Source organism: Brassica napus, chromosome C6 (assembly GCF_020379485.1).
Source record: "Brassica napus cultivar Da-Ae chromosome C6, Da-Ae, whole genome shotgun sequence".
In the NCBI taxonomy this organism is placed as follows: domain Eukaryota; kingdom Viridiplantae; phylum Streptophyta; class Magnoliopsida; order Brassicales; family Brassicaceae; genus Brassica; species Brassica napus.
Genome location: NC_063449.1, coordinates 28,173,156 through 28,186,730, shown reverse-complemented (window position 1 = coordinate 28,186,730; position 13,575 = coordinate 28,173,156). Strand labels below are relative to the sequence as shown.

The following is a 13,575-nucleotide window of genomic DNA, read 5'->3' as shown; positions in this document are numbered from 1 at the left end:
CTCTGCGGCAGTGGATGGAACTGATTGATATTCTGCCTCCGTAGAAGAACGAGCAACACCGGTTTGTTTCTTTGAGGACCATGCAACAGGATGACTTCCGAGATAGACAATGTAGGCTCCAGTCGATGTATAGTCGTCCCTATTCCCAGCCCAATCTGCATCTGTGAAGGCATGTAAAGCTGTACTGGTCTTTGTAGGGAAGAAGACACCATGCGACATGGTTCCTGAAAGGTATCACAAGACTCTTTTGATAGCTGTCCAATGTTCTGTTGTGGGACGATGCATGAATTATGAGAGCTTGTTGACTGCGAAGAAAATGTCTGGTCTTGTTAGTGAGAGGTACTGCAAACTCCCAACCGCAGTTCTATACTGTGTGGGAACATCAAGTGGCATGCCCGAGGACAACGAGAGTATGGTGTTTGGCACATCAGTGTAGATATTGGCTTGGCATTCATCATATTCATTCTCTGGAGAAGATCACCAATGTACCTATGTTGAGATAAATGCAATCCATGAGATGAACGAGTAAGCTCAATGCCTAGGAAATACGATAAGTCTCCTAAATCTTTAATTGAAAAACGATGAGAAAGGGAATCGATAAACCGGTTTATGTGAGAGGTGCTGTTTCCGGTGATGATGATATCGTCGACGTATACCAGCATATAGAGCATAACACCATTGCTGTTGCAGATGAAAAGAGAAGCATCCGCAAGAGAATTTTTGAATCCTGATTGAAGTAGGAATTTGCGAAGCTCATTATACTAGGCCCTTGGAGCTTGTTTGAGTCCGTAAATGGCTTTACGGAGTCTACACACAGCTGTGGGATTGTCTTTATCAACAAAGCCTGGTGGTTTAGTAATAACAAAGACATGAGCAGAAGAGACAGTATGCAGATCAATACTTTCTACTTCAGAAATAATTTGTGATGAAGTAGTAAAAGGAAACACAGATTCATGAAAAATCACATGACGAGAAGTATATATGCGATTTTCAGTTCTATCTAAACACAAGTATGCACTTTGTGTAAGTGAATATCCAAGAAAAACACAAGGTTTTGACCTATCATCTAGCTTGTGAGATGCATAGGGTTTGAGCCAAAGAAAGCATAAACAACCAAAAATGCGCAATTTATGAAAGTTCGGAGCATGACCATGCAGTTTTTGAAAAAGAGTAAAAAAAACTAAGTTCTGCGTAGGCATTCTATTTATGAGATATACTGCTGTAACAAAAGCATAAGTCCAATACTCTTTTGGGATGGAGGCATGCGACATTAGAGCCAAACCTGTTTCGACAATATGTCGATGATGTCGCTCAGCAATACCATTATGCTCAGGAGTATGTGGAGGACTTATCATATGTGAGATGCCATGCAAAGAAAGAAATTTAGCAAGGCCAATATATTCACCCCCATTATCAGAGTATAGTGTTCTAAGCTTATGTTGAAATCGATTTTCTACTAAGCTTTTGAACTTGATGAATACCTCATAGACCTGTGACTTTTGTTTTAAAGGGTACAGCCATGTGTATCTTGTAAAATGATCTACAAAAAAGACATAATATTTAAAACCATCAATGGACATAATGGGAGAGGACCAAACATCAGAGAAAACTATATCTAAAGGATGTTGAGACTGTAAAGTAGAAGTGGAAAATGGTAACTTATGCATTTTATTAATTGAGCAAGCAGAACATGGCTGAGCCAACAAAAAATTAGAAGCAATGGGTAAATCAAACTGAGAAATAACTTTCTGAAGAATTGGTAAAGCCGGATGACCTAAACGAGAATGCCAATCCGTAAGAGTAGTTTTAACTATTGAAGCAAAAGCAAGAGAAGGTGGAGCAAGGGTTTGAACTTTTGGCCACTCATAAGTGCCCTGTTTAGGTTTGCCTTGCAGCCAAAGGACCCCTGTTTGTAAGTCCCTCACTTGGAAATACGTAGGAGTAAAAATCACAGCAGCATCATTAGCTTTGTATGATTGAAAAACAGATATGAGATTCTTGTCAAGAGAGGGAACACACAAAATATTATTAACAAAAAAGGTTTTGTATATGAAGGAAGAGAAGTAGAACCAGAGTGTGTGATCTGCAATGCAGAACCATCACCAAGAAGAACATCATCTCCACCATGATAAGGAGTGTGCAGAGAGAGATTCGCCAGATCAGACGTCATGTGATGGGACGCACCCGAGTCGAGGAGCCATGTTGAGGGGTCAAACATGAAGGCTGCATTTGCTCGTGGCTGCCAAGACTGTTGATTTTGGTGATGATTCCATGTCTGTGCGCCTGAACTATTCCCCTTAACTATACAATACTCTGGACAGTACTTCGCACTATGGCCTTGAATCCCGCAGGCTTGACAGCGTCCAAGATACGGCTTGGAGAAACGATTGTTGTGCTGCGGCTGATTGTTTGGCTGATGATGATTGTTGTGGTGGTGATGATTGTTGTGTGAAGTATGCTGCTGATAGCGATTCTGGTTCTGGTTATTGCCATGATTACGATTGTTGTAGCGTTGGCGAGTGTCTGTGGCATGAGCAACTATTGGAGCTACCGCAGTTGGCTCAGCACATAGAATCATAGCTTCTCGATTGAGAAGCCTTTCCAGAAGTTCATTGAATGAGATGGGAAGATCACGTCCATTCACCGCATCTATCTCCGGTTTGTATTCTTCAGTGAGACCACCAAGAATATATTCATTGAGATCTTCAATATCCATAGGTTTGCCTAAGAGCGCTAGTTCATCAGATTTGGTCTTCATGAAACGCAGATACTCGGTGATCGTCTTGGTGCCTTTAGAACATGTCTTGATCTGTTGTCGCAGCTGTTGGATGTGGCCTCTGGTCGGTTTACCAAAGGTTTCTTCAAGAGAGTCCCACACTTGTTTAGTAGTGTCGGAAGTAGCGACAAGCGTTTGGAGTGGTAAGGATATGGCACCAATGATAGCGCTATAGAGAAGTCGATCTTGATGTCTCCATGGCGCATAGGCTGGATTTGGAGAGGTGACCCCATCTGTTTGGATCGTTGGAGCAGGAGCGACACCAGATCCATCAATAAATTGCTGCAGTTCATGACCTTCGAGTAGTGCTCGAACTTGACGTCCCCACATAAGATAGTTCTGATGGGTAAGCTTCGTCACACTGGACATATTGACTGAGAGAAGAGTGCTTTGGGGGTCTTGAGCATTGAAGACAGAGGTACGTTCTGTCGTTGTCTCAGAGGCCATATCGTAAGGTGAAAGAAAAAGAAAAATTGAAGAATTTAAGATAATGAGAAGAGAGGAGGCTGCGTAGAAAGAGAGAAGAGAAAAGAAAATTAGGATTAGTCCCTATTAAGCTTTGATACCATATTGAGATATGTAATTGGATGATTATTATTGAGTATTGGTGCTCTGTTTATATATACAGAGAAAGAGTAATACAAGGAATGTAATATACAGAGAATATACAATAATGATTAGAGAGTAATCAAGGAGATACTAACGGCTACTTGTATAGACTTTCTATATAAGCTAATATTAATTGTATTCTACAGTCCATGTAGATAGTAGATTGTGTTGTTTTCATAAAGTCAATTATAAAAATGTTAGTTGTAGTAACCAAATATGTTAGAGCACTTTCATAGAAAGTTCTCACCACTAAACAAAGAAAAGCTGAAGAGAGAGAAGACGATGAATGATAACATTTGATCAATTTTTCAAACCCTAATAAACACTTGTCAATTCTCAACTTGTTCAATTCTTATTTCAAAATAAAAATTTAGTTATTTATGTAATTAATTATATTAAACTACTTGTATTTTTTGTTTTAATTAAGAACCATGAATGAAGATGCTCTCACTACTAACTAGCCAGTAGGTATTGTTTTCATAAAGTCAATTTTTCTAAATTTGATGTTTTCTTTTAACTGCAGAATGTTTTTTATAAGTACAATTTATAATATGTTCACAAGTGGAATAAGTGAACTCCTTTTTGCAAAGAATACACAATTTAGGAGGCGAATCTTTAATCTCAGAACACCTTCTTATAGGAGGGGAATCTTTGATCTCAGAACACCATCTTAACAAAGAATCAAAAGTTTAGACATTGCTATCCGTAGATATATAGAACTAAAAGTTTCAAATAAAATAATAAAAAATCAATAATCTAAAATGATTTATAGCCATATATATATGACAACAATGCATGCATATTTATTTGATCTATTAGCAAAAAAAAATATATATATTTATTTGATCATTACAACTTGGAAGAATATAAATAAGATATTCATAAGTGTAAATGAAATTAAAATTGCAAAAAAAAAAAGTATTCATGAAAAAGTCGATGACAAGAATGTAAACATAGAGACGTAGGTGCGGTAAAATATGGAGATGTAATGAGAGAGACTTGCATGTGAAATTGGCATCAACTTCTCCTAGTACATGAATCCTTTATGGGAAATAGGCGATAACAAATAATATATTGTGTTTTCATCCTCTATCTTTATTCTTTCTTCGATTTTTGTCCCATAAAACTTTTTTGGGAACCACACTCTTGCACCCCTTAATAACATGCTCTACTGAAAACTCCAGGCCAAGAACATCATACTTGTCTTTTCCTTCTTTGCGTGAGACCTCGTTTTGCAGTCAATCTGATCTGAAATATAAGTTACATGCTGAGAATCTAGACATTGCTTATGATTCAAAGCATGTTGAGCAATCAAAGACGATTTCAAATCACAAATCTTACAAATACGCTATTTAATTACACGTTAACAAAACTATTGTGCAGTCCAACAAGTTTTTTCTTACAAGTATATTACTATATTTCATGAGATATACTTGTAATGGCTGTCAAAGACGATTTTAAACCACAAATCTTACAAATACGCTATTTAATTACACGTTAACAAAACTATTGTGCAGTCCAACAAGTTTTTTCTTACAAGTATATTACTATATTTCATGAGGAATGACGAAAAAATCTACTCAAATACGCATCTAAATTTGAGCGTATGTTTTGTTTATAGAAGATACATAGAATCTAGATTATGGCCTAATTTTTTTTTTTTTTGTCATCAATTATGGCCTAATTAATCCCATTTAATTCGAGATAATATTATTTGCAACGCTTTCGCTTCTTATCCGTAGAAAATGACATACATGATTAGGCTTGGGCATTCGGGGTCCCAATCGGATTTCGGTTTTATCTAATCGGATTTCGGTTTTTCGGGTTTATCAAAATCAGCCTCATTCGTATTATATGAAAGTTCGGTTCGGAACCGGTTCGGGTTCTATCGGGTTCGGGTCGGGGTTAGTAAATCTTCAAAGAACCGGTACAACCCAATATACTTTCGGGTTCGGGTCCCAATCCGTTTTTTGGTTTAAAAGTACCTGATTTTTACTTATTTTATAACCAAAACATGAGTAAAATCGGTTCTTCAGTTTTAAAATACCTTATTTGTACCTATTTTGTAACCAAAACTTAAGTAAAATCAAAAATAAGGAACATCAACCGTGATCATTCAAAATCAAACGAAAAGTAAACATATTTACTGATAAAAAGAAAACCAAATAAATAAAAGCATAAAACGAAAACAAAGTTCTCATGAAAATGAGAAACATTGTTTAACGAAAACAAAATCAAAATCTAAATACTTCAAGATTCAACGACCATCTTCAACCATCAACCTTCATGTAATAGAACTACCAACCTTCATGTAATAGATAAATGTTTTAGATGTTCAATATTTCTTAGTGTATTTTGGATACATATTAGGAATTGAGATCATGTTTGGTACAAGATCTTTTCGAGGTTTTGAATGTTTTGGGTTCTATCGGATATCCATTTAGATTCGGATTCGGTTCGGATAATACCCATAACTCGAAATACCACAGAACAAGATCCATTCGGTATTTAAGTCGGGTTCGGATCGGTTCGGATTCATTTTTATCGGATCGGATTCGGTCGGGTTTTCGGGTTCGGTTTATTTGCCCAGCCCTATACATGATAGAAGTTAGACGTGTGAATAAACATTGCAAAATAATCACCACACTTGTTTGAGAACTTGAAAATGAATACGTTGGACTAAAAAAAGTGCGACCATTGATATTGAAATCTACCTCTTTAAAAGTCCAATCTGAGACCATGGATCTAGAAATGAAAAGAAATGATGAGACGACAACTTAATGAGGGAACAAGAAATTAAGGAATCCATTAAGTGCTGACCAATCATACGTATAGTCATAATCATTCACAAACCTTTCTCACAGTTCACATTAACTATTTGTGTACAAATAGAAACTCTTTTTGCTCCATGCCTACATCACTTTCCTTGTAATTACTAACTAGATTTGGACCCACACCATGTTTATATATATTTTACATAATTATAATATATTTTTAAAGTTACTTATATATATTTAATTAATGTTTATATATAATTATTTTAAATATAAAAATTTGATAGTTTTCATGCTGTAAGTTAATTGATTATTTCAAATCATCACATATATTTGTTATTTTTATTATATATATTTTAAAATTATTTTTTATTCAATTATTATGATCCTGATCCGTAATTCAAAACGCTAGATTTTCTTTATCAATATTTTTTTATGCTTATTCATTTAAGATAATAACTATATATGTATATATATATATAAGTTTAAGATAAGTTAATTTTATACATGAATTATCTAATTTATTAAAGTTAACCCTTATACTAACATATTATATTTCTAGCATAATTTTTTAATGTTTGTGAAAATAAAATATATTAATTTATCAGTTTAAAATAATTTTATCATATATAGTTAAATACAATGTTTTATTTGAAAATGATAGATATAACTATAAAATAGTAAAATTTGATATAATTTTTTCATTTTATAAAATATAACTGAGTATATATATATATATATCAATGTATAATAATATTAATTTCATTACTAATTACAAAAATAGTGAAAATATTTATATACAATTTTTGATAATTACGATATTGTTATAATGTTTTTCAACACATTTGTTAAGAAAATTAAATATATATATATATATATATATATATATATATATATTTTTTTTTTAAATTAAAAGATATCAAATTATATTATGATTTAAGTAGTTAAAAGATTATATATTAGCATTAAAGAAATACATTTAATAAAAAATTTAAATGATGATCCATATTAAAATATCACACATGAATCAAGATGAGTTTGTTAACCAATCCGGGTTTTTAGGAGTTGATGTTATATTATGAATGATATATTATTAATCCATATTATTAGTAATAAATGAATGATAACTGATTTCTAGTGAGAGTCTATTTTTAAAAAAAATCACACATAAATCAAGGTTGTGACTTCTGTTTTAATATATAAGATTGCATTTACTCTAATACATCACATATAGACTAGATGCATGTAAAGAATCATGCTTACTTCCGCCAGCTCAAGTCTCTAGATTAAAAGCTAAACTAGATGCATGTTTAGAATCATTTAACTGATGGGTTATAAGCTCTAAATAAAAGCCTTGTCAAAGAAACTGACAACTAGGGAATACAACTTCTAATGTAAAATAATCAAGTGGGTTTGATCTTCGGCCGGTTCAGTTCGGTTCTCAAAATAAACTTGTCAGAAAATAAACTAGTTATGTTCAGGACGGTTCTCAAAATATGGTCCAATAATAAATTGGTTTTACCTCTTTTTTTTTTTAATATATAACATTTTAAAAGTTTAATATATAATTTTTTTTTGATTCTAGGATTATCACAACGACAATTATCTCAAATATCATTTTTTAAATTTTTTGTCACAAAAACAGCCGTAAAAAAAAGAAAATGACCAAAATAACTAAAGCCTCTCAGAGCCACTCGCTAATGTTACACTTGTGATCTCCTAGAGAAGTAGTCTTCACTGCCTTGCCGCGCTAAAGTTGATTTAGGTGTTGTTCGTTTCTTCATTTCGTCCATGCATCCAGAATTCCAGATGAATCATCTGAATGCAGCTATGTTCGTTTTTTAACTTGCATCTGCATTCACATGGACTTGTTAATAAAATAACTAAAATATATATTTTTATGTTTCGGCGGAAAAATAGTATTTTCACGGTTTGGGCGGAAAATACGTTTTTATGGGTTTGGCAGAAAATACGTTTTGTCGGTTTTGGCGGAAAAAATATGTTTGCGGATTTGGCGGAAAATGTGTTTTTGACGAAAAAGTGCGTTTTGCGGGTTTGGCAAGAAAAGTTTTTTTTTCGCGATTTTGGCGGGAAAATGCATTTTGCGGTTTTGGCAGAAAATATGCTTTTTTGCGTTTTTTACGGGAGAAGTGCATTTTTGCGTTTTTGGCGGAAAATATTTTTTTTTTGCAGTTTCGGTGGGAAAATGTGTTTTTCTGGTTTTGGCGAAAAAATTGCGTTTTCCCGGTTTTGGCGGGAAAATGCGTTTTTCCGGTTTTGGCGGGAACGTACGTTTTTCCGGTTTTGGCGGGAACGTACGTTTTTCCGGTTTCGGCGGGAACATGCGGTTTTTCGGTTTAAGCGTGAACATGCGTTTTTTTCGGTTTCGGCGGGAAAATGCGTTTTTCGTTTTCGGCGGGAAAATACGTTTTCCCGGTATTGGCGGGAAAATGTAAATGCGTTTTTCCGGTTTTGGCGGCAAAATGCGTTTTTCCGGTTTTGGCGGGAACATGTGTTTTTTCGGTTTCAGCGGCAAAATGCTTTTTTCGGTTTCGGCGCAAATATGCGTATTTCCGGTTTTGGTGCGAACATGCGTATTTCCGGTTTTAGCGCGAACATGTGTTTTTCCGGTTTCGGCGGGAAAATGTGATTTTCCGGTTTCGGCGGAAAAATGCGTATTCCGGTTTTGGCGAGAAAATGCATTTTTCCGGTTTTCACGAGAAAATTGCGTTTTTCCGGTTTTGACGAAAATGCTTTTTTTGGAGGGGGGGGGGTTTGGCGGGAATATGCGTTTTTGGGTTTTGGCGGGAAAATGCATTATTTCGGTTTTGGCGGGAAAATGCGTTTTTTCCGGTTTTGGCCAAAAGTGTGGTTTTACTGGTTTGACCGAAAAATGTGTTTTTATGGAAATATGCGTTTTACGGTTTTTTTGAGGAAAAACGCGTTTTGCGGTTTTGGCGGGAAAGTGTGTTTTTCAGTTTTGCGGGAAAATATATTTTTCGGTTATGACGGAAAAATGTATTTGCAAAAAATAGAATTTACGGTTTGAAAATAATATTTTGATTTTAAAAAGTCATTTTTGTCGTTTATAGTTTTGGACTGAACTAGATGGATCTTCGTACAGATGCACCATCAAAACTTACCTTCATTTTTTAAGATGAGTTTTTAAAAATTCAGCTGGGTGATCTATCTGGATGTAGCATTATAATTCATAAAACAAACATTGATTTGCATCTTCACTGAGATAGATGACCTGACTATAGGAAAGTTTAAATCCATCCCATGAGGATAAAATCAGACAGATAAGCATCTTGGACTTTCTATTTTAAGATTAAAAGAATACCAACCGTCGATCCAATCTTTATTCTCATCTCACCGTTGATCTTCGGATAAACCCGGATACCCGAAATATATCCCGAAGAAAGTTTCTTCTTTGCTTATTTTTTTCGAATTCTGATATTTGTCGAGGTGAAAATGGAGATTTCTGCGAGAAGATTGGCCGTTATCACTGCGCACTTGGCGGTACCTGATCCCGTCGGATCGATCCAGGTGTTGCCGCCGGCGATCGAGCCATGGTGCACATCGAGTGCTTTACCACCGCATGGATCGCTCAAGGGAAGCTTAACGATCGTTGATGAGCGCACGGGGAAGAGATATCAGGTCCCAGTTTCAGAGGATGGTACCGTTAAAGCCGTTGATCTCAAGAAGGTATTCTAATCTCTGAATCGAATCCTAAAATCGATCTGACAATGAATTTGATTTCGAATTATTTTACATGTTTGGTGGGTGCAGATTACGACGGGGAAGGATGACAAGGGGCTTAAGTTGTACGATCCAGGTTACTTGAACACGGCTCCTGTTCGGTCTTCGATCTCTTACATCGATGGAGATGAAGGGATCCTACGTTATCGTGGGTACCCAATAGAAGAGTTGGCTGAGAGCAGCACTTTCATTGAGGTTTCTTATCTCCTCAGTAAGTCTCATCTTGTGGCTTCTTGTTTCATGTTGCTGCTGCTGCTGCTGCTTGTAGCAAATGTTTGATCATAGTCTTTGATAAAGTAATCATCTTTGGTGGCAGTGTATGGGAATCTGCCTTCTCAAAGTCAGCTAGCTGATTGGGAGTTCACCATTTCTCAACATTCTGCTGTCCCACAAGGAGTATTGGTATATTTTCTACTCTTTCCTTCTTCATAAGTTCGAAACCTTCTTTCTATTCAATATTAACAGAGAGGGATTTTTAAAATGATTTTTTTCCAGTTTAAATTGTTCTTTCCTGCAAACCATGCTTATCTGTTGCGATGTCAATGTGTATTATGATGAGTGACTGTCTAACCACATAACACTAGTATTGGAAGCAACATGTATTGTTGAACAAGGGTCTTCTATTTTTTTTTCGTTTTTGGAACTATTGAGCATTTGGATATCGGATGATTATTATTGGCGCTAGTAAAATAATAGCGATGTCGATCTGGGATTATTTATGAATGACCTCGCAGGAAATCATACAGTCCATGCCGCATGATGCGCACCCAATGGGCGTTCTTGTGAGTGCAATGAGCGCACTTTCCATCTTTCATCCTGATGCCAACCCTGCTCTTAGGGTAAGCTTTACAGTCCTGTTTTTTCTTTATGTATTGTTTACATGTATTTTCCTGAAAATTCAAATCCCGTACGCTCTCTACTCCATTTGTTTGTAGGGCCAAGATATTTACAAGTCAAAACAAGTTCGTGATAAACAGATTGTTCGTATTCTTGGAAAGGTATTGTTGTGTCTATTGCCTTAATGTATAACCAGGCTTTCAATATGTGAACAAGGTTTTGTACGTGTAATATAACGTGTTTGCAGGCTCCAACAATTGCAGCGGCTGCTTATTTGAGGATGGCAGGCAGGCCTCCTGTTCTTCCTTCTGGGAACCTTTCTTATGCTGAGAATTTCCTCTATATGCTGGATTCAATGTACTTCCGCCATCTATCATCCCTATATATTTTGTCTAGACACTTGAGTCTGTAGATGATAGTTAGAAATATTCTTTCATTTTCCACTGATCTCAGGGGCAATACGTCTTACAAGCCTAATCCTCGTCTAGCTCGAGTGCTAGACATCCTCTTCATATTGCATGCTGAACATGAAATGAACTGCTCCACTGCTGCTGCTCGGCATCTTGCCTCTAGGTACTTACCTACCACTGATTAGAGATTCTTTGAGTCTTCTATGCGGTTGTTTGAATATGTAATGTGTTTCTGGCAGTGGTGTTGATGTGTACACCGCTGTTGCGGGAGCTGTTGGAGCCCTATACGGTCCTCTTCATGGCGGTGCGAACGAGGCTGTCCTTAAGATGTTAGCAGAGATTGGCAGTGTTGAAAACATTCCAGAGTTCATCGAAGGGGTGAAGAACAGGTAAACTCTATTCTATTCTAGCTAAAGACCAATGCTCTAAGACTGTGATGAGCAATGCCACTAATATTAAGTTCCTTTTTGCATATCCTCAGAAAGAGGAAGATGTCTGGTTTTGGACATCGTGTTTACAAAAACTACGACCCGAGAGCAAAAGTCATTAAGAAACTGGCGGATGAAGTGTTCTCCATCGTTGGAAGGGATCCTCTGATCGAGGTACGTTAGAGATCCTTTTTGTATTATAAATATATAAAGATTGTGGTTTAAACAAAGTTTTGTATGTATGATGTTTTCAGGTAGCAGTTGCTCTAGAGAAGGCGGCACTCTCTGATGAATATTTTGTGAAGAGAAAGCTTTATCCAAATGTGGATTTCTACTCTGGATTAATCTATAGGTAGCCATATTTTACCAAAACAAAAAGGTCTTTCATATAAGCTTCTGTACCTGAATCTGATGTGTTTGGTAAATGAATTGGACAGGGCAATGGGATTCCCACCAGAATTCTTCACAGTCCTGTTTGCAGTCCCGCGTATGGCTGGATATTTGTCACACTGGCGGGAGTCTTTAGATGATCCTGACACTAAGATCATGAGACCCCAACAGGTAAGTGCACTCTTTGTTAGAAATCGATGACATAAAAGGGTTTTGGCTCATTGGTTATTTATACATGCACTCTGATAGATGAGTGATTTAAAAATAGGTGTTGTATTTTCCTGTTTGGCTCATCATGGGTTACTGATTGTATTGTGTAGGCCTACACTGGGGTGTGGCTAAGGCATTACGAGCCGGTGAGAGAAAGAACGTTGTCAAGTGATTCGGATAAGTTGGGTCAAGTTTCGATTTCGAATGCATCAAGAAGGCGTTTATCTGGCTCTGCACTTTAGTCTCAAGCTCTCAATCTTTACTACATACGAATAAACCAATTGGGTGACACCTCTGGGCAAACGAGAGGGACTCTTCTCAACAATCTCTGTTGTTTTCTTTCTCCTCTTATTATTTTTTATTCAACATGCACCCTCAATAATCCACTTACTATTGGTTGTCTGGTATTTTATATGATGATTTTAAACATATTTTGTACTGGTTCCGTAATAATAGTCTACTAGGATGATAGCTGGGGAATGAGTTTATATGAATAATTTTTGAAAGGGTGAAACAATTGCGGCAGGTGAGTTGCAACCTAAAACATAAAATGATTCTGCACCAAATAAGGCTACATCGTATCTAAACGCTTTCAATAATTTTTTAATGTTTCGGTGGATTAATCAAAATTCGATCTGATCCCTTTCAATCGATCAAAGCAATCCCACAATTCTCCTCTTTCGATTCAAGATGAAGTTTCATATACAGTGATTCCTCTAAAACTCCGACAACAGTTACTCGATAGCTCAAGCTCCAAGGACTTCAAAAGCCGAGCAGTACTTCGTCACTGACGATCCGAGAACTGACAGAACCAAAGATTATGCCTTTCAAGCTGATATATATAAACCAATAGCAGGTTTGTCTTCCAGATTTATATGTGCTGCTGTAATTTGATGGAATTTTTGGTGTACTTAGATTAGTTTATTATTCAAAGTTCTTCTTCAACTTTGAATCATACACAACTAAAAATAATACATTAATATAATTTATTTCTGCGAAAATTATAGAAAACATAAACAAATTATTCAGAAAAAAAAAACACAAATGAATTATGAAATGAAAAATATCATGTATCCCATACAATTAAGTCTTACTGTCAACTTAGTTGCAGCAGGCTGTTGGTGGAATCTCATAAGTCAAGTGTATTTTTGTCTAGGCGAAGATGGTATCTTTTTCTAGTCGTCCTTGTGTATCCCAGATGCGTGAATTAGTTTGAAACTATTAATCTCAAACCATTCTCCTTGATTCATGATAATTAAACCATGATCATTTACAGTTCCATAAGAAGTTGCTTTAGATTGTTACCCCCTGATAAAAAAAAACCATATTAAGTTAACAACAAAATAGGAAAAAAACGTATAAATTCTTATACTATTGTT

The 13,575-nt window shown here is 35.9% G+C and overlaps 1 protein-coding gene across 2 annotated transcripts; it reads left to right on the top strand.

The window, feature by feature from the left end:
• Positions 1-9,581: 9,581 nt before the first annotated feature.
• LOC106428251 (citrate synthase 2, peroxisomal) lies at positions 9,582-12,627 on the top strand. 2 transcript variants are annotated; one of them, XM_013869002.3, is made up of 12 exons: positions 9,582-9,867; positions 9,952-10,132; positions 10,238-10,323; positions 10,656-10,760; positions 10,857-10,919; positions 11,006-11,115; positions 11,212-11,331; positions 11,408-11,557; positions 11,650-11,770; positions 11,851-11,948; positions 12,034-12,157; positions 12,307-12,627. In XM_013869002.3, the coding sequence occupies exons 1-12, from the start codon at positions 9,634-9,636 to the stop codon at positions 12,436-12,438; spliced, it is 1,524 nt and encodes a 507-aa protein (XP_013724456.1). In that variant the 5' UTR covers positions 9,582-9,633; the 3' UTR covers positions 12,439-12,627. The 2 variants fall into 2 exon arrangements, with proteins under 2 accessions (XP_013724456.1, XP_013724457.1); XM_013869003.3 differs by having other exon boundaries at positions 9,587-9,867; positions 10,668-10,760.
• The last annotated feature ends 948 nt before the right edge of the window (positions 12,628-13,575 follow it).